We start from the raw sequence: 25,849 nt of genomic DNA on the forward strand, positions 1-25,849 counted from the left end.
GTCTTCATGAAAGCAGACCAACTATAGAAGAGAATTGCTCTAAATTGCTATTTTTTTCATGTTTGAGAAAGTGGTTTTTAAAAAAATAATAATTGGGGGAAGTGCAAAAATTAAAAGTTTAGGATATGATAAGTGTTGGCAAGGATGTGGAGAGAAAGAAAGAAACTTTCAAACACTCCTCCTGGGAGCATAAATTGGTAAAAACCATTTTGGAAAACAATATATATTATTTTATAAAGGTAAAGGTGTACATTCTCTAAGCAGTTCACTTTTATGTACCCTAAACTCTAGGGCCTAGGCAAGAAATAATTTGGAATTTCCATTTCCTTGATCCCTAGGATTCTGGACCAAAGCAGGAGGCAGTGACCAACCAAATAATCAGCAATATGTAGAGCTGGATGGGGAGAGTGGATAGGGATAGGAAGGAATAAAAAGATGCCTAATTGGGACACAAGCAACATTAACCCCTGCAGCAGGAAATGGAAGAAGGGATACTGGAGGAAAGGAACCCTAAAAACTGAGTGTCAAATCTAAGGTCTTTGACTTTTCAAATTTAGTGTATAAAAAGTTTGATTTGACTGTATACCAGGTTCTATAAACATATAAATTGTTTCCACAAAGAAGTAAAGAACTCCTGTGCCACTTGCAGAAACAGAACTTGGTATTTTGTAGCCACACCATCTGTGTGTGTCAGTCTCCATAGTTTGCTGTTTATCCAAGATGGTCATCTGCTTACAACTTAAACGGCGGGGGCGGGGTTGGGGGGGTGGCCTGAGGAGGCGGAGAGATAACTGTGATGAGGCAAAGTCTTCTTGCCATTATTCCCAAGGGTCAAATGGAAAAAAGGTAGGCTTCTGTGGTCTTTAATGCAGAAGCAACTCTGGCAGTCTAGCATTAGAAAAAGGACATTGGTTTATTGCATTAATTAATTCAGTAAACATTTGTGGCACTTCCTCCAGTTTGTGCCAGGCACTTTGCAGTTGGTGAGAATACTAGTTTCAGGGTTTTGCTCTAGAGTTCACATGGCTCTGTCAGCTGCTTCCTTAAAAAAAAAAATCTTAAACAAGAGCTTACTATCTTGCATCCTAATGGGCTCATATATCCAGCAAGCGAGGATCATCTAACAGTAGATGTCTTTGAATGCATGTAGCTTCTGTAGCAACAGAGCTCGCATAGATAACATCCCAGCTTAGAGACTTCTAAGAGTGTGTGTTTTCACTTTGCAAAACTGTGTGCTTATAATGTCAGATACTACTTTTAATACAAGTGGCTCCATTTTGAAGTGGAAGATCATCCCAAATACCTGATCTCAGTTTATCTCATGATTTTTTTTAAGTGTTGAAAATGTCATCTCTTGGTCTTTTGGGTTCTTAGCTGTCACTATAATAGAAACAACCTACGTTAAAAATACTAATGTATTTAGTATAAAACTATAAAACCGTCAGTAGATCTTAATGAGAGGCCAGCACCCACCAAATAGTAACACTCTTTTAGATGTCATCCCTTAGGGCAGGCCTTTTTAAAATGATGGTATCTGAATCATATTTCCCCAGTCCCTAGACCAGTTGGACTCCTTAAACCTAATTGAAGACAAAGTAAGCCACTACTCGCATCTCATTCCACTCAGCAGTTGCTGGTGGGATTCTAAAGCAAAAGAGTAACAAATGCTGCCAAATGGAATTTTTCCTTCATCTCTGAAACACTGGGCTTCCCAAAGCCAAAAATGGTTCCACTCATTGTCATTCAGAAGTCATCATTTGTTCCTGACGTGATGACGGTCTAGTGTTAGCTGTGGCCTTCTGCTTGCCTACCATAGGGCTTGGTAAAGGCAGTTGTGGGAGACCCTTATCTCTGGGTCCCAAACTTAGGAACTATTTTTTTTTTGTTTCTTTAAGAAAATTTGTTTTTTCTCTAGGAAAAGTCCTTTAAATTCAGAAAATTATTTGTTATATATAATTATATATATACAGGTGACCCTTGAACATGATAGGTTTGAATTATGTGGTCCACATATGTGTTTTTTGGTTGTTGTTGTTGTTTTTTTATTTTTTTGAAATACAGTACAAACTAAATGTATTTTCTCTTATGATTTTCTTAACATTTTCTTTAGCTTACTTTATGGTAAGAATACAGTATATAATACATACACAAAATATGTGTTAAATGTTTATGCTATTGGTAGGCTTCTCATCAACAGGCTATTAGTAAAGTGTTTGGTGAGTTAGAAGTTATATGTAGATTTTTGACTGCAAAATTGAATAACTGTATTATTGAAGGGTCAACTGTATATAACCATAAACATGTATAGTTTCCTGTTAATTGTGTCTGCATAAGCTATGTGAAATTCAATTTGAAGAAACTTGAAATAAGTAAAAACACTGACCTTCATTAGGTCAGTGTTTACTATAAAATAAAACACAGTGATAAACCACTGTACTCCTAAAAGAATGGCTAAAAATAAAAAGACTGAGAAGAGGAGTTTTGATGAGGATATGAAGGAACTGGAATTCTACACTGCCGGTAGGAATGTAAAATGGTACAACCATTTTGGAACACATCTTGGCAGCTTTTAAAAAATTAAGCATTGGGACTCCTGGGTGGCTCACTGGTTGAGTGTTGGCCTTCAGCTCAGGGTGTGATCCTGGAGTTCCGAGATCAAGTCCCACATCCAGCTCCCTGCAGGGAACCTGCTTCTCCCTCTGCCTATGTCTCTACCTCTCCCTGTGTCTCTCATGAATAAATAAGTAAAAATCTTTAAAAAAAAAAAAAAAAAGTTAAGCACATATCTACTGTATGATCAGCCATTCACATCCTAGACGTTATGCTGATGAAAAAGCATGCAATGAAGGGAAGTGAAAACATATGCCCATGCCCACATAAAGACTTGTACATGAATGACATGAGTGTTGATAGCAGCTTTATTTGTACTAGTCAAATACTGGGAACAACCTAAATGTCCATCAACAGGTGAGTAGTTAAAACTGTGATGTATCCATATAATGGAATGCTTCTCAGCAACAAGCTAAGTGGCTACAGCCTGTATAAATCTTAAAAGATGAAGCCAAGTCAAAGAAGCTATACCCCAAAAAAGAAAACAAAAAACCTCCACATACTCATTCACTGATCCTATTTATACAAAATTCTAGAACATGCAAACAGATATGTAGTGGATCGGTGGCTGCCTGGGGGCAAGGGAGGGAAAAATCACAAAGGGGTCTGAGGAAACTTGGGGTGATGGACGTTTATTATCTAAATTTTGCTAATGGTTTCCTAGGTATATATGTCAAATCTTACCAAGCTGTAACTTTTGAATATGTGCCCCTTCACTGTGTCAATTACATCTTAGTAAAGCTATTACAAATCTTAAAAAGGAAAAGACACTGGTCTTATGACATGTTTCTTTTCAGAGTGTAGCTACCATTGGCAACACTTTAAACAGTGTCCATCTTGCTGTGGAGGCAATACAGAAGACTGTGGACGAACACAAGAAAACCATGGAGTCACTGCAGAGTGACATGGTAAGGAAATCTAACAAATGCTGCAGGAAATCTGCATTCCGCCTATCCTCTTCTCTGCAGTAGGAGTAATGCTATCTTCCCATTCATCTGAACAGACCCTGCCATGCACCTTTTATAGTGGAGGAAATAACAGCAGTAAGATACAGTTCCTAGATGGAATGAATAGGAAGGAAAATGGAGAAGAAAAGGGAAGTGTGGGATCCCTGGGTGGCGCAGCGGTTTAGCGCCTGCCTTTGGCCCAGGGCGCGATCCTGGAGACCCGGGATCGAATCCCACGTCAGGCTCCCTGCATGGAGCCTGCTTCTCCCTCTGCCTATGTCTCTGCCTCTCTCTCTCTCTCTCTCTCTCTCTCTCTGTGTGTGTATGACTATCATGAATAAATAAATAAAATCTTAAAAAAAAAAAGAAAAGAAAAGAGAAGTGTCATAGGATTGATAACAATCACCCTAAACTTAGTGGCTTAAAGCAACATGTTATTTCTCACTCTTCTGTAGGTCAGGAATTTGGACAGACTCTCAGACTTTGTAGCGAAGAGAAGCCAAGTAAAGAGGACTCTAGAAATACAAGGCCAACTGGATGTTCCAGCTCCAGCCAGACTCCCAGTTGAATGCAGCCTTGTGTGTGTGTGTGTGTGTGTGTGTGTGTGTGTGTGTGAGAGAGAGAGAGAGAGACAGACAGACAGACAGAAACAGACAAACTTCGGCACCACGTGAAACAGAAAAATACCGCCACCCCACTGAGCCAAGTGAACCCACAGAATCTTGGGAAATGAAAATTGTTTTAGCCACAAAGTTTGGAGATGATTTGTTATGCGGCTGCAGATAACTGAGACAGAAGCAAACCCCTGCAGTGATCAAAAAATGTTTTCAAATCTCTCTTAGTGTTATGTGAGTGTAAACAGTCTCTAGTCAGAGGCCTTAATTAATTACCTAGTGAGTACTCCACTCCATCAAAGATTTACGAAGGGTGAACAGGATGGCACAATCCTCCCTGTCTTGCTGGGGAGAGGAGTTATATGTACAAATCAGGACTATTCAAGGCACACAACAGTTCCCCAGCTTCTTCACTAATTTCTAGGTCTATCCTGCATGCTCTTTTCCAGCCTTGGAGTTTTGAGTTTAAATTGGGCAGTTTGTACCTAGGAGACTTGGGCTATGTTAGAGTTCTAGAAAAGGACGGTTTTTCTTTTCTTCAAAACAAATACCCCTCACTGGTATTTAATGTGGCTGTTCTGGAGAGATATTGAGCTAGGTGTTCAGACACCCTGGATTCCAGTTTCACTTCTGCTGCTGAGTGTCTGTGGGATCCATAATAATAAAGACCTCTAACTCAGCAGTTTTTCCATTACTGCTATGTTAATATCTTGAGCATTTTCTCAAAATAATAAGTATTTTCCAAAATACCTGTTTCCTAAGTCAAAAATTCATGCTTTAGAGAACCATGGGGCTTTTTTCTCCCACCTCTCTTTTTCTTTATTGTTGCCTTTTGTTTCTTATAAAAGCAGGTTGATAAATGTCTGGGATTTCAGATTTCAGGGAAAACTGGTTATTTTCCCTAATTGCATTCTGTTATAATTAAATCTGCCTCTTTTAAACTTCCATGGTTGCCGATGGTAATCCTCCCCATTGGAACATTTTATACTAAGTCATAGATATAGGCTCTGAAAGATTAACCCATGCAAAGTTTTTCCACTAGAGGGAAAAAAGTTTATGTAAATATGTTATACTTCAGTCTCTGCAAAGAGACTTGAGCCAGTGGGAAGGGGATGGGAAAAGGAAGAGTAACCTTTAGACATAAATCTTGGCATATGCTGTTAAAACTGAAAAATAAGTAATGTGCATGATTGGTTGTACTTAAAATAAGGCTAGCGGTTACATGACTGGCTACTCTTTGAGTGTACAGACCTCTTTAGTCCTGGGGAAATTATGACACTAGCCAGGTCCAGACTGAGTTGGCCCCTGAGAAGTTAAAGTGATCCTATAGTTTCTCTGGGAGTACAGGTAATGGAGGAGAGAACTGGTTTCTGGGGAGTTCATTCCATTCCATTCAGAGACTGAGAAACAGACTGGGAGGACCTCAGCTCCCTGATGTGTCTGGGTGCCGTTGGTCCAGTTCATGCTTCCCCAAAAGCACCTGGTGCCCTCAGGGCCAAGTACAAGACTGGTCACACTGTAAGCTCCTGGGAAATAATTGGGGGTTTTTTGTTTGTTTTTAAGATTTTATTTATTCATGAGAGACAGAGAGAGAGGCAGAGACATAGGCAGAGGGAGAAGCAGGCTCCATACATGGACCCCGATGCGAGACTCAATCCTGGGACCCTGTGATCACAACCTGAGCCGAAGGCAGGCACTCAACCGCTGAGCCTCCCAGACGTCCCTCCTGGGAAATGATTATTGATTAATCTGTGGATACCCCCTGTGGGAAGCTAGAATGTTCTAGGACCATCCCAGATGGTTAGGTAGACCTGGTAATTAGTTGTTGCCTATACTAATCTCCATTTCTGTTAACAGAATCAACACTTCTTGAAAGAGACCAGTGGAAGCAACCAGATCGTTCCATCACCTTCAGCTACATCAGAATTTGACAATAAAACTCACAGTGAGAATTTGAAACAGGTAGTGGCTTAACTCCCTGTGCCCACAATGGACTCTGGGGGCTGCCTGAATAGCTGGGCTTAGTGTTGTGGTGCCTCATCCCATGCCTGCCTGAGAGCTGAGCAGAGAGCAATATGTATTACTATCTTAGGAATCCAAGATGCCATCTTGGCTCTTCTTTGGCACTCTCCTTTTTTTTTTCCCTGTATGTCAATCAGTGAAGCAAATTCCTTTTCACATCTTGGAAGGCATAGAATAGCCAGATTATCCTGAAGAAGATATTCATGAGAAATAGCAATCTGGGCAAATTAACATTTCTAAAATGTTGGAAAGTGTATCCCTAGAAGTCAAGATGTTCTAAAGACAGGAGGAGGAAAAAGGCTATCAAGTTCAGAATCACATTAAAAAAAATAAAGGAAACCTCCATGGAGCGGAATTCCTGTCCTGAGTTTAATGCCCTCTAAAACCTGTAGTCATCATTCGTTTTTAAGTAGCAATCAGTACTAGAGGATGTCAATAAAAATAATTGAATCTTGTACTAAATAATGCACTACTTGTTATGGTTTTGCTACATGAGCCAATTCAGTAATTGGTATTGTTCCTAAGGTAGTTTTGTCCTGACAAATTAGGTTAATAGGCGTTTTAGTTAATAACCCAGCAAGCTTTCCCGCCAGCAGGTGAGGTAAACATTGGGAAATCAATTCCCAAGCTCAGCTTTCTGGAACCAGAGAGTGAATCATGTAGGTAGACCCCTTTCCTCTCTTGTCTAGCTGAGATCAAACAATTCCAGAGGGAGCAAACTTGGAGCAATTTAGAGTGGAGGGACAAAGCCAAGACAGACAATCAATGGTCTAAACCAGGAAGAGTTTACTTCAGTAACGTGACATAGTAATGGTTGTTTAGTGCTGCTGGCCGGCTTGTCTAGTGTATGTCTTTAGCTGGATTCCACAATTTGATTTATTTCCACTCCAGGATATCCTGTACCTTCACAACTCCTTAGAGGAGGTAAACAGTGCCCTAGTGGGGTACCAGAGACAGAATGATCTTAAACTTGAGGGAATGAATGAAACAGTCAGTAACCTTACCCAGAGGGTCAACTTGATGGAAACAGATCTGGTTGCTGTGAGCAAGGTAGAAAAGCAAGCGAACCTGTCCCTCAGTGTGGTAAGCCTTTTCAAATCTTTTGTGGTATGTTCTGTGTTGCAGTGTGTTTTGTCTCTACGTGGATGACATTCCGTAGACTTTTTGGATCCAGTCCCCGGCATATTGGAGGGGCTATTTGTACCAAGCTTCACACTAGCTTTGTGATGTGAATGCCATGGGCACAGTTAGCTCTGATCTGGAAAGGGAGACGTAGAGGTGTTCATTTGCTTGCCTGGCCTTCCCCACAAGGGTTGGCAGAAGTGACAAGCTTTCTATCATGTTACCAGTGACCCATCTGGTAGGGAAGCTCTGGCACATATTTCCGAGGGAGGTCTTCTTGCTCTTTTTTAAGTTGTTAAGAGTGGAGCAATGACAATGACAATAACTGAAGAATCTTGTGCTGTTTCTTTAACCCTGAGCTTGACTTTCAGATTTATCCTGCTATGTCTGCATGTTAGAGTGATCCTTTTTCATCTAATGCAAGAAAGCCATTTAAAACAGACCAGCCAGACCAGCTCCTCAACTTGAGAGATCATTGAGTCCATCCTCCCATTTTACGTGAGGATACTGAGTGACCTAAGTCTTTGAAGCTTGCAGACTATGTGTTTTACTGGTTTGCATGTTATTGTCAATAAAATTTGTGTTTTTAAATCCCCTTCATATATATGTTGTGCTGGGATCCATGGGGAAATATTTTAATAGCTGCAAGCCCCATCCTTAACGATTTCATATAACAAAGACACAGGCATATGTAAGAAATGGAAGCCTAAAACAGGAAATTGTATCATAAATTCAAGTAAACAGCAGGGCCAGAAGCAAGCGCACAAGTAAGGTTGAACTCCAGCACCTGGAAGTCAGATTTTGAACCGGCTCTGCCACAGTGGAGCCTTGGCAGCTTGCCTGACACGGCTTGGACGGTAGAATCAGAAGACCAGTTCCCCCTCCCGCTTTACAAGGATGTGTGATTTACTACAAAGCTGTGAAGATTAAAGGAGCCTTGTTTAAAAAAACCCTTTTGAACTTAGCTAAGTAGGGGCTAGAAATTTGGGGTGATTTGAGGAGTTGTAGGCCTTGAAGGTTTTAGTGAAAACCGAATAGTGAAAACTTACTGCTGCAAACTCCCCATACCGTCCCTCTCCTCTCCCCGTCCTTTTCCTCCAGAAGAGGAAATTGTTAGTAGAACCCTCTGTCCTGCTGTTTCTTCCAGCAGCATCCTCCCTACCATGCTTCTGGGTGTAAGTCCTCTCGCCATCTATACTTCAGAAGTTTTAAGGTTTCTGAGGCACCAGTTTTAGCTTTGTATCTCAGCAGCCTTTCTCCCTCTCCTCTTGTTCTCCCACTGGTATTTCTGTTGAAGGTGCTCTGAGAACCTTTAAATAAGTTTGACCAATTTGTCTTGAAAGTGTTGTTTAGGCTTTAATATTTACCTTTAATCTTGTTGTTTTTACCCTTTAAGATGGATAATAGAGCTGCCACTCTGAAAAGAGAGTCCCTGCATCAAGTGACCAACAGAACAGATACATTAAAAGCCCAAAGCATAAAGGTAAATGATAGAGGGCTGATTTTGAAGCAAAAATAATGCATCTGAAAAAAAAATAAATAAATAATGCATCTGCATCTTTGTGCTTTTGAGGGGTGCCTGGCTGGCTCGGTGGGTAGAGCATGCAGCTCTCGATCTTAGGGTTGCAAGTCCAAGCCCCATGTTGGAGGTAGAGATTACTTAAAAACAAACCAACCAACCACAACAGCACCTTTGTGCTTTTGAGCTACTGTTTCTTTCTCAAAAAGAGCATTTTGGTTCCCATTTGCTGCGACTTCAAGACAAAGTGATTAGTAAATTAATGTATTAGTGAATAAGAGAGTACTTTATCAGGCACCTACCCTGTGCCAGGCCCTTTGCAAGGAGTTGGGGTGACCACAGTGAGCAGGACAGACAGGTGACCCTTATTCTGGTGGAGCTCAAAGTCAGAAAATCATTAATACATAATTGAACAGATAGTTAAGTGTGAGTATGATAAGTGCTACAAAGGAAGAGTATAGGGTATGATGAGGATGTTACCAAAGATCAGGAGAGCTTCCCTAAGGAAATGACTTTTAAGGTAAGACAGTAAGTTATCTGTACTAATGATAGTGAACAGAGGCAGAGATCATTGAAAACTGGTGTCTAATCAGCATTTATTTTTAGATCACAGTCTCTGTACATACATGGTCCATTTAAGTCCCAGCCTGTTCCTTTCACCTTGTCCCTTTCCCTGTTTTTTTTTTTTTTTAAGTTCTTCCCTGACATATTGTCACTGTAAGACAGTCTGTGATATGCTTTGATATTCCAAGAAAGATAGTTTATTTGCAACATTCTCTGTGACTAGAGTGTTGTTTAGTATTATAAGATCTGGGTTAAGATAAAACAAGGAAGATTGTGGCTGAGTGGCTAAAATACCATCTCAGGTGCCCAATGTGTGTGAGGAGCTCAAGGGTGTGAGGTTCAGAGGAAATGCACTTAGAAATGAACCATAGTATAGGCAGTTTTCAGTTTTAATACTTTCCACCTATATTTGTTCTTCCTTAATTGTTTCGTATAGTCTAGATATGTTAAGATTTTAATGCTTTGTGAGCTAGACTTCTGTTGACTTTTCTAAGTGCTTCTGCAAAATAAATACATAAATACCCCACCTGAGGGATGACAAGAAAAACCAAAGATCCGGATATAAATGTTGAGCCCAAAAAGTAACAGATGGTTACTGCTAGAGATTTGTAGTGTTTTCAGCAACAATCCAGATTTTAACAGTAAACATCAGAATCAAATGCAACTCATGCACATTTTGGCCTAAGCTTCCTGGTTTTGCTTTCAGACCCTTTGTGTTTTTACTGTCATCCTGGTGTATTGGTCCCTTTATTCCACTTCATCTAAGCATCCTAACCATATGTAATTTCTCCCTAATTTCTTCATAAGTTCTTCAAGTGTGTAGTACTTAGCTTTAGTCACCTGTGTCCATATATTAGCTCCTTAATAAACCAAGAGTGATTTATATGGTAACTATTTAAAGATCAGAGAGAAATAATTGAATAAAAGAAACATGTAATAACTTGGTATTCTAATTGAACATAGGATCAGGACCTTTCACACTGGCTAGAAAATAGTTAGAAAATAGTTAGAAAATAGTAAGCCTCATAGAAACCAGACTTCTCTCTTTTTACAATTAAATGTATTTTTTATATGCCACTCTGGGTCATCCTGGGAATGAAGAAGGTCATAGAGAAGAAACTTTTCAAAAAGATATAAGCAAGTAAACAAATTAGAAATTTTACAGCTCCTTCTGCGTGTTCCCAACAGTTCCTGCCACCAGTTGAGTCCTCATCGTGGGAAGAGAGAAGGAAAAGCCAGGGTTGGTTCCTTTTTTTTTTTTTTTTTTTTTTTAAGTGATAAGAGTATAACACTCTCTCTAGATTTGTTTAGTCACAAGGTGAAGTAAGATATCAGGATATCAGGAAAATTATTTAGTGTGAAATAGTTACTAGAAAATAATATCTACTCATTTAGGAAATGGGTGTTGCATGGGCACCTGAGCAAGGGTACATTTCCTTTACTGCTGACACATACATGCCTTCCGGCATCAGCCAAATGTTCGCAGTGAATCAGGTCATCTGTCGCATAATGTTCCCCTAATGGTCCAGCTTCAAATCCCTCTAGACCCTTATCAGGCCTGAGTACCAGAGGTATCTCTAGTATTTTTTGATTCATTCCTTCATTGCCTGTAATAGGGAACCTACTGGAAGTCAAACACTACATGCTAAATAGGCTCTAGAAATATAATAAAGAATCAGATAAGGTCTTAACTTCCACCTTAAGCCTTATGTGATCTTTGTTTTGGACAGAAAGAAGATAGTTCAGATACTCAAGTATCCAAGCTAAGAGAGAAACTGCAGCTGATCAGTGCTCTCACAAACAAACCTGAGAGCAACAGGCCTCCAGACACCATTAACAAAGGTGAGATACTCAGGGCTGGCTTCTGAATATTTCACGCAGGCTTGGGCAGCTTGCCTCCCACACAGAGAGTGGGGAAAGGTGTTCCAGCAGGACTGATCAAACTGAGGGAATGATGCCTGAGTGCACCGAGATGAAGCTGATACACTTTGGTTTCATTTAGAAAAAGCCCATTTTGTACATGATTTGTATTCCAGTCTATTAAGGAAGGAATGGGTAATGTTTAGCTTGAAATAGACTTCTCCATGCTGTCTGCATCCAATTATAGGCAAAAATGTAACTGTCATAGTGTATATTAAACCAGCCCTAAATGTTGTTTATGGGAGTCTTTTCATTACTCTAAGTGCATAAAATTTACTTAAAAATAAATATTAGTCCTTCTGAAAAGCCATTAACAAATAATAATAGGATCATTGAGTTGGAAAGGCTATTGGTTCTAGGTAGGGACATATCTAATCAATATTAGCGAATGTCTCAAGGACATTACCAAAGCACTGGATTGGGTTGGCTTTGACCCCTATTCCCCACAAATATTTCTCATTTTGGGGAAAGCATTACAACCTTCCTTACTCTCTTTTGGATAGGGAACAGACTACAGTGGGAAGCCTTCTCCTAACATAATGCTGCATAATTGTATAGAAGCCCTCTTTCAGCATCAGTTGATCTGGTGACGCATACCCCAGATCAGGCTTATAGGATGGCCCATAGGATGTCAAATATCCAATGTTCTTCTTACTTGCAGCTTAAACTCTTAACATCTAAATCTATATAATGCTAACTTGTACTGTAAGAGCTTCCCATGGGCTGGCTTCCCACAGCTTAAACCTTAATGTTACATCATATAGATTGATCTTCACTTACCCACACTACATATCTCAGACCATGCCTTTAACTTCATATAGTCACTGTGCTACTTAGTTCTCAACTGTTTCTCTTAAATTAAGTACATATGCAATTGCCCTAAAATGTGACCTTTGGTACTGGTTGAATTTGGTGTCAGTTTTGATAATACTACAATGGTATGTGTTTGTTGCAGAGCATGTACAGAGTTTCACATCAAAGCCATCAGCATTGCCAAAATTTCCACAGTCTCTTGGAGATCAAATTGAGAAAGCTTCCCAGCTAAGACCTGTTGCCCTACCAGGAATTTCTAGCATCCAAGGTAAATTTTTATAACATTGAGTAATAAGGAACAGGTTTAAAGCTGAAACTTCTTCGTTTCTTTAACTTAAAAGAAAAAGAATTCTATCATAACATTGAGCACTTCCTGTGAGCCAGAAATTTGACGTGATATGCATTACATCATATAGTCCTGTTAACAATCCTGGGAACATAAATATTTGTGTATTATACCCACTTTATCGATAGGGAAACTGCCTAAGTCCACACGGCAAATACTGGGCTGAGGGAGAATTTACACTGAGGTAATCTGACACCAAAGTTTGTACTCCTAACCAATGCACTAGAGAGTCTTCATTCATTGAGTGAGTGCCTAATTAGACCCAGTGCTAAGCAGTAAAAATACAGCATAAGATACCATCTCACTTTCCTCAAGGATGTGACCGTCCAGTGGAGAAGGCAAACAAGCAACCATAATACTGTGAGATTAGCAAAATGGAAGTTGACCCTGTTTGCTAAGTCCTTCCAAAAATAAGGGGTCCTTTGGCTGAAAATCAGCAAGATAAACATTAGTAAGAAGGATATGAGTCACAGTAAAACATGTTTTCCTTGCTCCCAGCAGTGTATATGCTATGTTTCATTGTGAAGTTTAGAGTCTTCTGATTTTGCTTTCGCTAACTGCCTGTAAAATCACCATTGCCATCCCCCCATCTTTGCCTGGCTCTCTACCTTAACTTAGAAACTATTCCACTAGGAAACAGTTTCTTACCTCCTAGGACTGGATTAAGGTGCTTCCTATGTGTGCTCTTTAATAATTTATATTTGCCCCTGTTTAGCACGTCACTCTTTTGTAATTTCTTGGGAAGGTAGAAAATTAACTGTACTTCCAAGCCCCTAGCATAGTGCCTGGTACATGAATATTTGTTAACTGAATGAGTTATCTGCAGGCTATAATAAATGCTTAAAGCATAGAAGACTTAAATTTATATTGCCCATATAAATGCAGTTATTTTTTCCCCTTACCCCCAGTTTTTTTTTCTTTCTATTTTCTGGGGAGACAGGAGAGTCTTAAATTATTTATTGGCAACACCACTGCCTTCTCCCACTTTCCATTTATTACATCAAGTATTGATGAGAATTAACATAGGAACGACTATTAGAGCAGATTAAGAAATGGCCATCTTAACATTTGTACTTCAATCTTTAACATAGGCCTTACACACTTTGGATGACTACACTTTTGAAATGATCCAAAGCAGCAGTTAAGATTTTTATTTAAATACTGCTGCCAAATTCATAGCACATTTTATAAGCTCATGCCCCATATACAAACAAAAAACATTTTCCAGCTAGCCACTTGGTGGCAGGCATTGAGAGCAAGTGTCCCACCTGCTTTTTTCTGGCTTTCAGAGCTTTTGAGACTTTAGCTACTTCGCTGGGTCTGTCTCAGGACTCAAAGTAGGACCTTCTTCAGAAGCTCATCTGCAAAATTCCTTGATGGACCTTGTATTGCACCGCTTCCCCTTCAGGGAATTTCCTTTCTTCCCAAGTACCAGGCAGCAGGAGGCCCATAGAGTCTAGATGTGGGGTTGACTAAATGAAGAGAGGAAGAGGATTTAGGAAGACTTCTAAAGAAACTGAAGCCTCATGACTGTCTTCAGCTATTAGAGACTAAATCTATGAAGTTCTTCTGTGGGGGGACACAATCAAGTCCTTTTAGAATATTATGTAAGTAATCAGCCCTCCTAGGTGTTCATTACAGGGCCTTTGAGGAAATACCAGAAGAGACTGGTGATAGAAACTCGCCAATCCTATTGGCTCAAATAATATCATAGAAATATTACTACTCTCTCTTAGCTGGGAGAGCGAGCACATAGGTGCCTGATGCTTTATATATACTATATATGATATATATATATATATATATATATATATATATACACACACATATATACAAAAAAGTGTATAAAAAGATATATATATGTATATCACTTTAAGGAGATCTGTAGTCTTCTGCTTTTTTTATTTCTTTTTTTTTTAATAATAAATTTTTTATTGGTGTTCAATTTACCAACATACAGAATAACACCCAGTGCTCATCCCATCAAGTGCCCCCCTCAGTGCCCGTCACCCATTCACCCTCACCCCCCGCCCTCCTCCCCTTCCATCACCGCTAGTTCGTTTCCCAGAGTTAGGAGTCTTTATGTTCTGTCTCCCTTTATGATATTTCCCACACATTTCTTCTCCCTTCCCTTATATTCCCTTTCACTATTATTTATATTCCCCAAATGAATGAGAACATACAATGTTTGTCCTTCTCCAATTGACTTACTTCACTCAGCATAATACCTTCCAGTTCCATCCATGTTGAAGCAAATGGTGGGTATTTGTCGTTTCTAATGGCTGAGTAATATTCCATTGTATACATAAACCACATCTTCTTTATCCATTCATCTTTCGATGGACACCGAGGCTCCTTCCACAGTTTGGCTATTGTGGACATTGCTGCTAGAAACATTGGGGTGCAGGTGTCCCGGCGTTTCATTGCATCTGAATCTTTGGGGTAAATCCCCAACAGTGCAATTGCTGGATCATAGGGCAGGTCTATTTTTAACCTGGTCATAGGGTCATAGGGAGGTCTTTGAGGAACCTCCACACAGTTTTCCAGAGTGGCTGCACCAGTTCACATTCCCACCAACAGTGCAGGAGGGTTCCTTTTTCTCCGCATCCTCTCCAACATTTGTGGTTTCCTGCCTTGTTAATTTTCCCCATTCTCACTGGTGTGAGGTGGGATCTCATTGTGGTTTTGATTTGTATTTCCCTGATGGCAAGTGATGCAGAGCATTTTCTCATGTGTATGTTGGCCATGTCTATGTCTTCCTCTGTGAGATTTCTGTTCATGTCTTTTGCCCATTTCATGATTGGATTGTTTGTTTCTTTGGTGTTGAGTTTAATAAGTTCTTTATAGATCTTGGAAACTAGCCCTTTATCTGATACGTCATTTGCAAACATCTTCTCCCATTCTGTAGGTTGTCTTTTAGTTTTGTTGACTGTATCCTTTGCTGTGCAAAAGCTTCTTATCTTGATGAAGTCCCAATAGTTCATTTTTGCTTTTGTTTCTTTTGCCTTTGTGGATGTATCTTGCAAGAAGTTACTGTGGCTGAGTTCAAAAAGGGTGTTGCCTGTGTTCTCCTCTAGGATTTTGATGGAATCTTGTCTCACATTTAGATCTTTCATCCATTTTGAGTTTATTTTTGTGTATGGTGAAAGAGAGTGGTCTAGTTTCATTCTTCTGCATGTGGATGTCCAATTTTCCCAGCACCGTTTATTGAAGAGACTGGCTTTGTTCCAGCGGATAGTCTTTCCTCCTTTATCGAATATTAGTTGACCATAAAGTTCAGGGTCTACTTCTGGGTTCTCTATTCTGTTCCATTGATCTATGTGTCTGTTTTTGTGCCAGTACCACACTGTCTTGATGACCACAGCTTTGTAGTACAACCTGAAATCTGGCATTGTGATGCCCCCAGCTATGATTTTCTTTTTTAAAATTCCCCTGGCTATTCGGGGTCTTTTCTGATTCCACACAAATCTTAAAATAATTTGTTCTAACTCTCTGAAGAAAGTCCATGGTATTTTGATAGGGATTGCATTAAACGTGTAAATTGCCCTGGGTAACATTGACATTTTCACAATATTAATTCTGCCAGTCCATGAGCATGGAATATATTTCCATCTCCTTGTGTCTTCCTCAATTTCTTTCAGAAGTGTTCTATAGTTTTTAGGGTATAGATCCTTTACCTCTTTGGTTAGGTTTATTCCTAGGTATCGTATGCTTTTGGGTGCAATTGTAAATGGGATTGACTCCTTAATTTCTCTTTCTTCAGTCTCATTGTTAGTGTATAGAAATGCCATTGATTTCTGGGCATTGATTTTGTATCCTGCCACGCTGCCAAATTGCTATATGAGTTCTAGCAATCTTGGGGTGGAGGCTTTTGGGTTTTCTATGTACAGTATCATGTCATCTGTGAAGAGGGAGAGTTTGACTTCTTCTTTGCCAATTTGAATGCCTTTAATGTCTTTTTGTTGTCTGATTGCTGAGGCTAGGACGTCCACTACTATGTTGAATAGCAGTGGTGAGAGTGGACATCCCTGTCTTGTTCCTGATCTTAGGGAAAAGGCTCCCAGTGCTTCCCCATTGAGAATTATATTTGCTGTGGGCTTTTCGTAGATGGCTTTTAAGATGTCGAGGAATGTTTCCTCTATCCCTACACTCTGAAGAGTTTTGATCAGGAACGGATGCTGTATTTTGTCAAATGCTTTCTCTGAATCTAATGAGAGGATCATATGGTTCTTGGTTTTTCTTTTGCTGATATGATGAATCACATTGATTGTTTCACGAGTGTTGAACCAGCTTTGTGTCCCGGGGATCAATCCTACTTGGTCATGGTGAATAATTTTCTTAATGTGTGGTTGGATCCTATTGGCTAGTATCTTCTTGAGAATTTTTGCATCCATGTTCATCAGGGATATTGGTCTGTAATTCTCCTTTTTGGTGGGGTCTTTGTCTTGTTTTGGAATTAAGGTGATGCTGGCCTCATAGAACGAATTTGGAAGTACTCCATCTCTTTCTATCTTTCCAAACAGCTTTAGTAGAATAGGTATGGTTTCTTCTTTAAACGTTTGATAGAATCCCCTGGGAAGCCATCTGGCCCTGGACTTTTGTGTCTTGGGAGGTTTTTGATGACTTCAATTTCCTCCCTGGTTATTGGCCTGTTCAGGTTTTCTATTTCTTCCTGTTCCAGTTTTGGTAGTTTGTGACTTTCCAGGAATGCGTCCATTTCTTCTAGATTGCCTAATTTATTGGCGTAGAGCTGTTCATAATATGTTTTTAAAATCGTTTGTATTTCCTTGGTGTTGGTAGTGATCTCTCCTTTCTCATTCATGATTTTATTAGTTTGAGTCTTCTCTCTCTTCTTTTTAATAAGGCTGGCTAAAAAAAAAAAAAAAATAAGGCTGGCTAATGGTTTATCTGTCTTATTAATTCTTTCAAAGAACCAACTCCTGGTTTTGTTGATCTGTTCCACAGTTCTTCTGGTCTCGATTTCGTTGAGTTCTGCTCGAATCTTAATTAACTCTCTTCTTCTGCTGGGTGTAGGATCTATTTGCTGTTTTTTCTCTAGCTCCTTTATGTGTAAGGTTACCTTTGTATTTGAGTTCTTTCCAGTTTTTGAATGGATGCTTGCATTGCAATGTATTTCCCCCTTGGGACTGCTTTTGCTGCATCCCAAAGAGTTTGAATGGTTGTATCTTCATTCTCATTAGTTTCCATGAATCTTTTTAATTCTTCCTTAATTTCCTGGTTGACCCTTTCATCTTTTAGCAGGATGGTCTTTAACCTCCACGTGTTTGAGGTCCTTACAAACTTCTTGTTGTGATTTAGTTCTAATTTTAAGGCATTATGGTCTGAGAATATGCAGGGGACAATCCCAGTCTTTTGGTATCGGTTCAGACCTGATTTGTGACCCAGTATGTGGTCTATTCTGGAGAAAGTTCCATGTGCACTGGAGAAGAATGTGTATTCAGTTGAGTTTGGATGTAAAGTTCTGTAGATATCTGTGAAATCCATCTGGTCCAGTATATCATTTAAAGCTCTTGTTTCTTTGGAGATGTTGTGCTTAGAAGACCTATCGAGTATAGAAAGAGCTACATTGAAGTCACCAAGTATAAGTGTATTATTATCTAAGTATTTCTTCACTTTGGTTATTAATTGATTTAAATATTTGGGAGCTCCCACATTCGGGGCATATATATTGAGGATTGTTAAGTCCTCTTATTGGATAGATCCTTTAAGTATGATATAGTGTCCCTCTTCATCTGTCACTACAGTCTTCGGGGTAAATTTTAGTTTATCTGATATAAGGATGGCTACCCCTGCTTTCTTTTGAGGACCATTTGAATGGTAAATGGTTCTCCAACCTTTTATTTAAAGGCTGTAGGTGTCCTTCTGTCTAAAATGAGTCTCTTGTAGACAGCAAATAGATGGGTCCTGCTTTTTTATCCAGTCTGAAACCCTGCGCCTTTTGATGGGGTCATTAAGCCTGTTCACGTTCAGAGTTACTATTGAGAGATACGAGTTTAGTGTCATCATGATATCTATTCAGTCCTTGTTTTTGTGGATTGTTCCACTGAACTTCTTCTTAAAGGGGAATTTTAAGAGTCCCCCTTAAAATTTCTTGCAGAGCTGGTTTGGAGGTCACATATTCTTTCAGTTCCTGCCTGTCTTGGGAGCTCTTTATCTCTCCTTCCATTTTGAATGAGAGCCTTGCTGGATAAAGTATTCTTGGTTGCATGTTCTTCTCATTTAGGACCCTGAATATATCCTGCCAGCCCTTTCTGGCCTGCCAGGTCTCTGTGGAGAGGTCTGCTGTTACCCTAATACTCCTCCCCATAAAATTCAGGGATTTCTTGTCTCTTGCTGCTTTAAGGATCTTCTCTTTATCTTTGGAATTTGCAAGCTTAACTATTAGATGTCGAGGTGTTAAACAGTTTTTATTGATTTCAGGGGGGAATCTCTCTATTTCCTGGATCTGAATGCCTGTTTCCCTTCCCAGATTCGGAAAGTTTTCAGCTATGATTTGTTCAAATACATATTCTGGCCCTCTGGCCCTTTTGGCGCCCTCGGGAACCCCAATTAAACGTAGGTTTTTCTTCCTCAGGCTGTCGTTTATTTCCCTTAATCTATCCTCATGGTCTTTTAATTGTTTGTCTCTTTTTTCCTCAGTTTCCCTCTTTGCCATCAACTTGTCTTCTCTGTCACTCACTCGTTCTTCCACCTCGTTAACCCTCATCATTAGGACTTCTAGTTTGGATTGATTGCATTTCATTCAGTTGATTTTTAATTTCTGCCTGATTGGATCTAAATTCTGCAGTCATGAAGTCTCTTGAGTCCTTTATGCTTTTTTCTAGAGCCACCCATAGCTGTATAATAGTGCTTCTGAATTGGCTTTCTGACATTGAATTGTAATCCAGATTTTGTAACTCTGTGGGAGAGAGGACTGTTTGTGATTCTTTCTTTTGAGGTGAGGTTTTCCTTCTAGTCATTTTGCTCAGTGCAGAGTGGCCAAAAACAAGTTGTATTGGGAAAAGGAGAAAAAGGAGAGAGAGAAGGAAAGAAAAGAGAAAAAGAAAAAGGAAGAAAAAAAGAAGAAAAGAAAAAGAAAGAGAGGGGAAAAAAGAGTGGGGGAAGCAAACAGAAATCAAAAAGCAAAAAAAAACAAAACAAAACAAAAAAACAAAACAAAAAAAACCACGGGGGAGTATGTTCTGATTCTGTATACTTTAAGTCCCTTGACTTCCCCTGGAACTTGTCCGTCTAGTTGGTCTTCTGGGGCAGGGGCCTGTTGTGCTGATTTTCAGGTGTTAGCACTTGGGGGAGCTGTTCTGCCCCCTGCCTGGCGCAGGGCTCAGTTGGGGTTGTTTACCCCGTGAGGCTCCTGAAGGAACAACCCCAGTGGCAGCGGCCAGCTCTGGAGCCCTGGATTCAGCTCCCGCAGTAACTACAGAGTGACTACGGAGCTCTCCGTCTGCAGGGCCTGGAGACTCCAGGGCGGGGCAGGAGCGTCCTTGCTGTGTTGGGCCCTCCCGGCCTCTGCCTGTCCAGGGGGCAGCCCGGATCCAGGGCTGTGTCCCAGCGCCCTGTGCTCTGGGCCTGTGCTGTTGGATTCGCGCTCCAGGCCGCGCAGCCCCCACCGCAGAGCCGCCGCCCGAGCCCCTCCAACCTGCTCCGGAGCCGCGCAGACCCCTCCGCACGGAGCCTCTTCCTCTGCCGGAGCCTCCTTCGAGCTGCTCCCGGCCGCGCAGACCCCTCCGCGCAGAGCCGCCGCCCGAGCTCCTCCGAGCTGCTCCAGGTCCAGCCGTGGGCGCTGCAGTCTTTTAGGGAGCTCCGCCGCGGGGTATGGTGCACTCTCCCTGGCGCTCAGGTGTCTGTTAGTGTCCCAGGGAGCCCGAGGGCATCCCCGCCCTACTGGGTCCTGCTCTAACTCCCTGGGAGCGCCTTTCCACCCGGGAAGATTGGTGCAGCTCCTGCTTCTCCTGGACGGAGCTTTCCTGTCCTGGGGGCACTCGCCCCGGCCTTAGCCCGGCTCCTCTCGGGGCCCCTCCCCCTTGGATGCCTTTTGTTTCTTTATTCCCCCCCACCTCACCCACCCACCCCCACCCCCCGGCTTCCTACCTTGATAGAAGTACGAACTCTTCTCACTGTAGCATTCCAGCTGGTCTCTCTTTAAATCTCAGGCCGAATTCGTAGATTTTCAGGATGATTTGAAGGTTATCTAGGTAATTTGGTGGGGACAGGTGATTTGGGGACCCTACTCTTCAGCCATCTTGCCCCTCCTCCTGCTTTTTTTTTTAATGGAGCTATAATCCACATACCTTAATATTCACCCTTTAAAAATGTATAATTCAGTAGTTTTTAGTATATTCACACATTTTAGAACCATCACCACTATCTAATTCCAGAAATTTTTTATCATCCTGAAAAGAAAACCTGTACCCATTGGTGACTCCTTGTTCCCCTAACCCCTAGCCCCTGGCAACCACTAATCTTTCAACCAAAATACTTGGATTTGTCTGTCCTGGGTACTTCATATAAATGGAATTATATGATCCATGACCTTTTGTATATGCTTCTTTCAGCATGCTTCTTTGACTTAGTGTAATGTTTTCAGGATCGATCCATGTTGTCGCATGTGGTGGTATTTCATTCCTTTTTAAAGGCCAAATAACATTTCATTGTATGGATATACACTACATTTTATCCATTCATCAGTTGATGGACATTTGGATTATTTCTACTTTTTGGCCATTAGGAATAATGCAGCTATGAACATTCATGTACCAGTGTTGATGTAGTTTATGTTTTTATTTCTTTTGAGTACATACCTAGGAATGGAATTGCTAAGTCATATAGTAACTCTGACCAACAGTATACCATAATCTGTTTTATGGCTCAGCTCCTATCATTAGCTCTTCAGGCCTTTCCAGTCCTTTTTTGCCCATTCAACATAAGAGTAGAATCTGGCAGGGGGCATCTCGGTGGCTCAGTGGTTGAGCATCTGCCTTTGGCTCAGGTCGTGACCCCAGGGTCCTGGGATTGAGTCCCATATCAGGCTCCTCAAAGGGAGCTTGCTTCTCCCTCTGCCTGTGTCTTTGCCTCTCTCTCTGTGTGTGTCTCTCATGAATAAATAAATAAAATCTTAGGAAAAAAAAAAGAATAGAATCTGGCAAATTTGAAAGGAAAGCCTTGGACAGAAAATGCCAACCCATTCATTTCTGTTGTAATATCTGTCACTGCTTCTATTTTGGATAGAAGGATAATGCCAGTGTTCCTCTCATTCTTAAAGGATCAAGAATCTGTCTTTTTAATTGAGATACTAAGCCTTACCTTTTGGAAACAAAGGCTGCAAAATAGCTTTTAGTGTTCTGAGTTCAACTGAGGCTATTTTTTTAAACTGTTGAGTAAATTTAGCTTTATGTATGGACTTACACAGTTTTTTGTATTTCCTTTTCGACAGATCTTCAGGATTTATTCCACAAGACTGGCCAGGACATGAATGGGAAGCTGACCTACCAGGAAATCTGGAACTCCTTAGGTTCTGCTATGCCAAGACTAGAGACCTTGAGACCGTTTGATTCTGATGGCGATGGAAGATATTCTTTCCTGGAGCTAAGGGTAGCTTTAGGTGTCTAGGCTCATCAGGCATATTTTTAGAAATGGGTATATACCTAGGACTACCTAATACCTACTCATCTAACAAAAACAATCCTTTTACTTACCTATCGATCCTCTGGTCCTCCAAACTACTGTAGCAGACACATTGCCATCTTTTAACTTGTTTGAAAAAGCTATAAAAAAAAAAGTTATTTTTTTAAAAAAGAAGGCCATTTTACTTATATTCAGAAATCTATGATTTCCTAAAACCAGAAAGATCTTAATTTCAAAAACTAGAAAAAAAGTCAAGCCCTCATTTTTTTTTTTTTTTTTTTTTTTTTAGGGAAGGAGACCTTATCTTTTAAAACTGGAAAATGTATATAGAGAGTAAGCCACCTTTTATATTTCACATAAATTTGCCTTAAATTAGCTGCACTTTATACAGACTCAGAAAATGTCTTTCCTTTAAAAGCTAGACCTTTTCTGTTTGTAAATATTTAAAATGAAAGAAAGAATTGTGCATATTTTGTGGGAGGTCGGAAGAATGGTTTGAAACAGGCTGTGAACAAATGACTTGTTATTAAAAATCACTAACGTGTTAACGGCTGAAACTATGTCCATGTCTCCTTAAGGCACCTCCTTCACATGCTACCTCCAGGCTCAGGAAAGTAAGATTCTGGCAAAGGAACAAAGGTTCCTGTCCACCTCAGCTGGTCCCAACCTGTGAATGAGAGAAGTTTTGGTGGGGGCCTTTCTCACTTTTAATCCTATTTCAGGGTTTATGAGCCTAGAGTTATCCAGTGGGGAGCTACATTTTCTCCACCAGGTGAGCTAGGTTGTCTCCCCCCACTCGCCGACCCAAGCCTCTCTTAGAACTGTAGCCAACTCTCAGCTCTGGTCCAGGTTCCATTCTGCATGGCAGGGCTGCATCCTCTGCTATGCCAGCCCAGCTACCCAGGAGGAGCTGCAAGGGATGGCTTGGCCCCTCATTTTGACCCGAGGAACTCCTTGAGATTTTACCGGAAGGCTTACCAAAAAGTATCTAGTACATTCCTCTGTGGGCTGACCCCAAAGAGGTGGTAAAGTGCAGCATCTGAAATCATATCAGGTTCCCTCACAGTTGTCAGCTCAGAAGCAGCCAGAAGCCTTCTGTCCAGAGGATGCCAAACAGTATCAGGCAGGCCTGGAGCAGGGGGCATCACATGATGGCAGCAAGTTTTTTTCATAGCTCATAATAAGCAAGCACAATACTCTTCCCCTTAAAGACTTCTGTAGACCTGGTACAAAAGGTCCCCAGACTGGAAGGAATCACACACCCATGTTACACATGTGTGTGTGCGCGCGTGCCCGTGGGCACATGCTATTCTTTGAAGAAGGTTTTGGGCAACATGAAAGGAAAAACTGAAATGTAACTGTTTTGTAGGCCAAGTCAGGGAGAAACTAGAGCTTTCATGGCACAGACATCGTTCGTGGAGCTCATTCACATTTTAACTTTGTCCAGGTTACCCTGTTACCCAGGGATACTGTCAAGCACCCTTAAACATTTAAGGGCTGTTTTTTTCTTTACGTGATATTCAGTTCGGCCACTGGCTAACCTTGATTTGTTTTTTTCTGAAAGTATTCAAATTTAGTTAAAACAAGATGAGGTCTTTTCCTACTAATGTGTCTATTTACCTCATTATGGCTTATGCTTCTCTCTCTTTTGTTTTAAGACAATACTTCCTTCACCTATCTGAACTTTTTTTCTTTCTTGGAAAGGTTAAAATATAGCATAAAATTCACCTGGCACTTTAGGTAACTTGAAGACAACTCTTTTTCTTCTAGCTACCTTCCATGCTGCCCCCCCCCTTTTGAAATCTATATACCCTTACAGATTTTGTAACAACCAAATAAAATTCTAGCAATAAACTGAATTATACTGCTATATTTATATATACTGTACCATAAATAGCGTGTCTGTACCTGGAAGGTATTTTTTTAAGAACTGATTTATATGAAATATACTTGAGGGTAATGTAGCTTGTCCTTTTGAGTTTCAAATTCTTATTCACAGGCAGATACTCTGAGGACCCCTTAACTCTTTGTTGTCTGTACTTTTCTTTCGTATCATATAGCTATACCTGGAGAAGTCAGTTTTGTTTTTCAGTTTATCACCTTTCGTCCCGCCGCAAGCTCACGTGGCTCCCATCCCAGCTGTATTGGTACCTCTCCCCTACCACATTTGGCAGGTGTTCCTGCAACACTCTCAGACTGTGAATACCCTTGCTGTGCTGCTGTCCTATCTCCCAGGCAGAACGAGGGTATCTGGAACTCTTTTGTTCCAGGTTGAGGAGATTCATTGACTTGAGTTTGATGAGCTTGTTCTTCAGTGTTAATTTGGGTGTTTTATTTGGAAGTTGTCTTACCCGACGTGTGACTTTTGAGCTGTACTCAAGCCTCCCTAGTCTCAGCTCTAAGAGGAAGATTGGATTTTGGGGTTTGTTTCAAATACTTTTACCTTTTCACCTTGGCAGCTCCTATTGCTACTTTCCTGTTACCCAAAGCAGTGCTTCTTGGTCCTTTTCTTTTGCCTTTATTATCTGGGATAATGTTTATTATTATTATCCTCCCTAAAAATCAGAGGACCAAAAAGGTGTTACAGGAAGAGAAGAATCAAAGGAATAAAGAACCTGGTTTAGGGGTAAGTGTATTGTCATCTTAAGGCAGAGAGGGACCTGGCACTTAGGGATGTGTCTGGTACAGCAAAGCTGAAGAGGACACCCCTCACCTGCTACTTTTCCTTCCATTGGTGTTTCCTCACTTTATGTTGCTTTGCTGGACATTACTCTGTTGCCCCCACTTCCACTGCTGGTCTTGCCAGTCACAGTTGAAGACTTTGACTGTTGATGGGCTCATACTCATAATGGCTTGCTGTTGAGCTGTTTTTAGTGACAGCTTTTGCTTGCTACACACCTCATTGGCTTACTTACCAACACCAGCTAGATGTGGTCCCTTCTTTCATATCCAAACCAGAATGCATTTGGATATTCCTGAGACTTTATAGAGTGTGTATTGTTTGTTATACGAACCTAACCTACCTTGTTGTTTTCTCATATTAAGAGACGTAAATCTACTTTGCTTTAGTGGAGCTATTTTGGTAATGTATGAGCAATTTTGGTTCCCTTTGGGGAGTGAATGAATTCAAAGTCTCTATGACTTACGCTTTGCTTATTTCATATCAGTAATACAGCTATTTTAATTTATCTAAATAAAACATTTCCTTTTTCTCCTACTGTGTCTGTGACTAAAGGTTCCCCCCACCTCATACCTTCAATTACTAAGAAAACAAAAATCTGCTTTGATCCCTATTTTTATAGACTCCTTTATCCTTTCAAAAGCAAGAACTAACAGATGGTGAAGAATCTGCCTTAAGAACTGCAGCATCTAGCCTGAAGAAGTGAAGGCTGCTGCTTGGGCATCTGCCAGGCTAGAGGCAGTGGGATAAAGGGAGAGGGAGTCCCTTCGTCTCTCTGTATCAGCCAAACTCCACTTGGTCTCTATTAGTGTTTTGTGTTTTAGGTTTGTTTGTTTGTTTGTTTGTTTGTTTGTTTGTTTGTTTTTCGTCTGGTTGGTTGCTTGGTTGGGTTTTTTTGTTTGGTTGGTTCTTGAGTTTTGTTTTTTTTTAAGGTTCAGTAGAAAAGCATGTTTACAAGGAATGTTCCACTGTCTTTTATACAGGTGGCAGGGCGGAGAATGAAATCCATTACAAGAGAGAGGTCATATAGGGGCTAGGGCTTTTTCACAC

At 40.6% G+C, this 25,849-nt stretch overlaps 1 protein-coding gene across 2 annotated transcripts in view; it reads left to right on the plus strand.

The window, feature by feature from the left end:
* EFCAB14 (EF-hand calcium binding domain 14) overlaps positions 1–23,978 on the plus strand; it is a 43,627-nt gene extending 19,649 nt beyond the window's left edge. Inside the window, exons 5-11 of one of the 2 annotated variants that reach the window (XM_025991891.2) lie at positions 3,408–3,518; positions 6,029–6,133; positions 7,085–7,276; positions 8,712–8,798; positions 11,129–11,240; positions 12,274–12,399; positions 21,929–23,978. In XM_025991891.2, coding sequence (XP_025847676.1) covers positions 3,408–3,518; positions 6,029–6,133; positions 7,085–7,276; positions 8,712–8,798; positions 11,129–11,240; positions 12,274–12,399; positions 21,929–22,104 — 909 coding nt within the window. In that variant the 3' untranslated portion in view covers positions 22,105–23,978. The remainder of the gene's footprint in view (positions 1–3,407; positions 3,519–6,028; positions 6,134–7,084; positions 7,277–8,711; positions 8,799–11,128; positions 11,241–12,273; positions 12,400–21,928) is intronic. The other variant, XM_072724086.1, reaches the window with a different exon arrangement.
* The last annotated feature ends 1,871 nt before the right edge of the window (positions 23,979–25,849 follow it).

The sequence above is a fragment of the Vulpes vulpes genome, chromosome 10 (genome assembly GCF_048418805.1).
Source record: "Vulpes vulpes isolate BD-2025 chromosome 10, VulVul3, whole genome shotgun sequence".
Lineage (NCBI taxonomy): Eukaryota > Metazoa > Chordata > Mammalia > Carnivora > Canidae > Vulpes > Vulpes vulpes.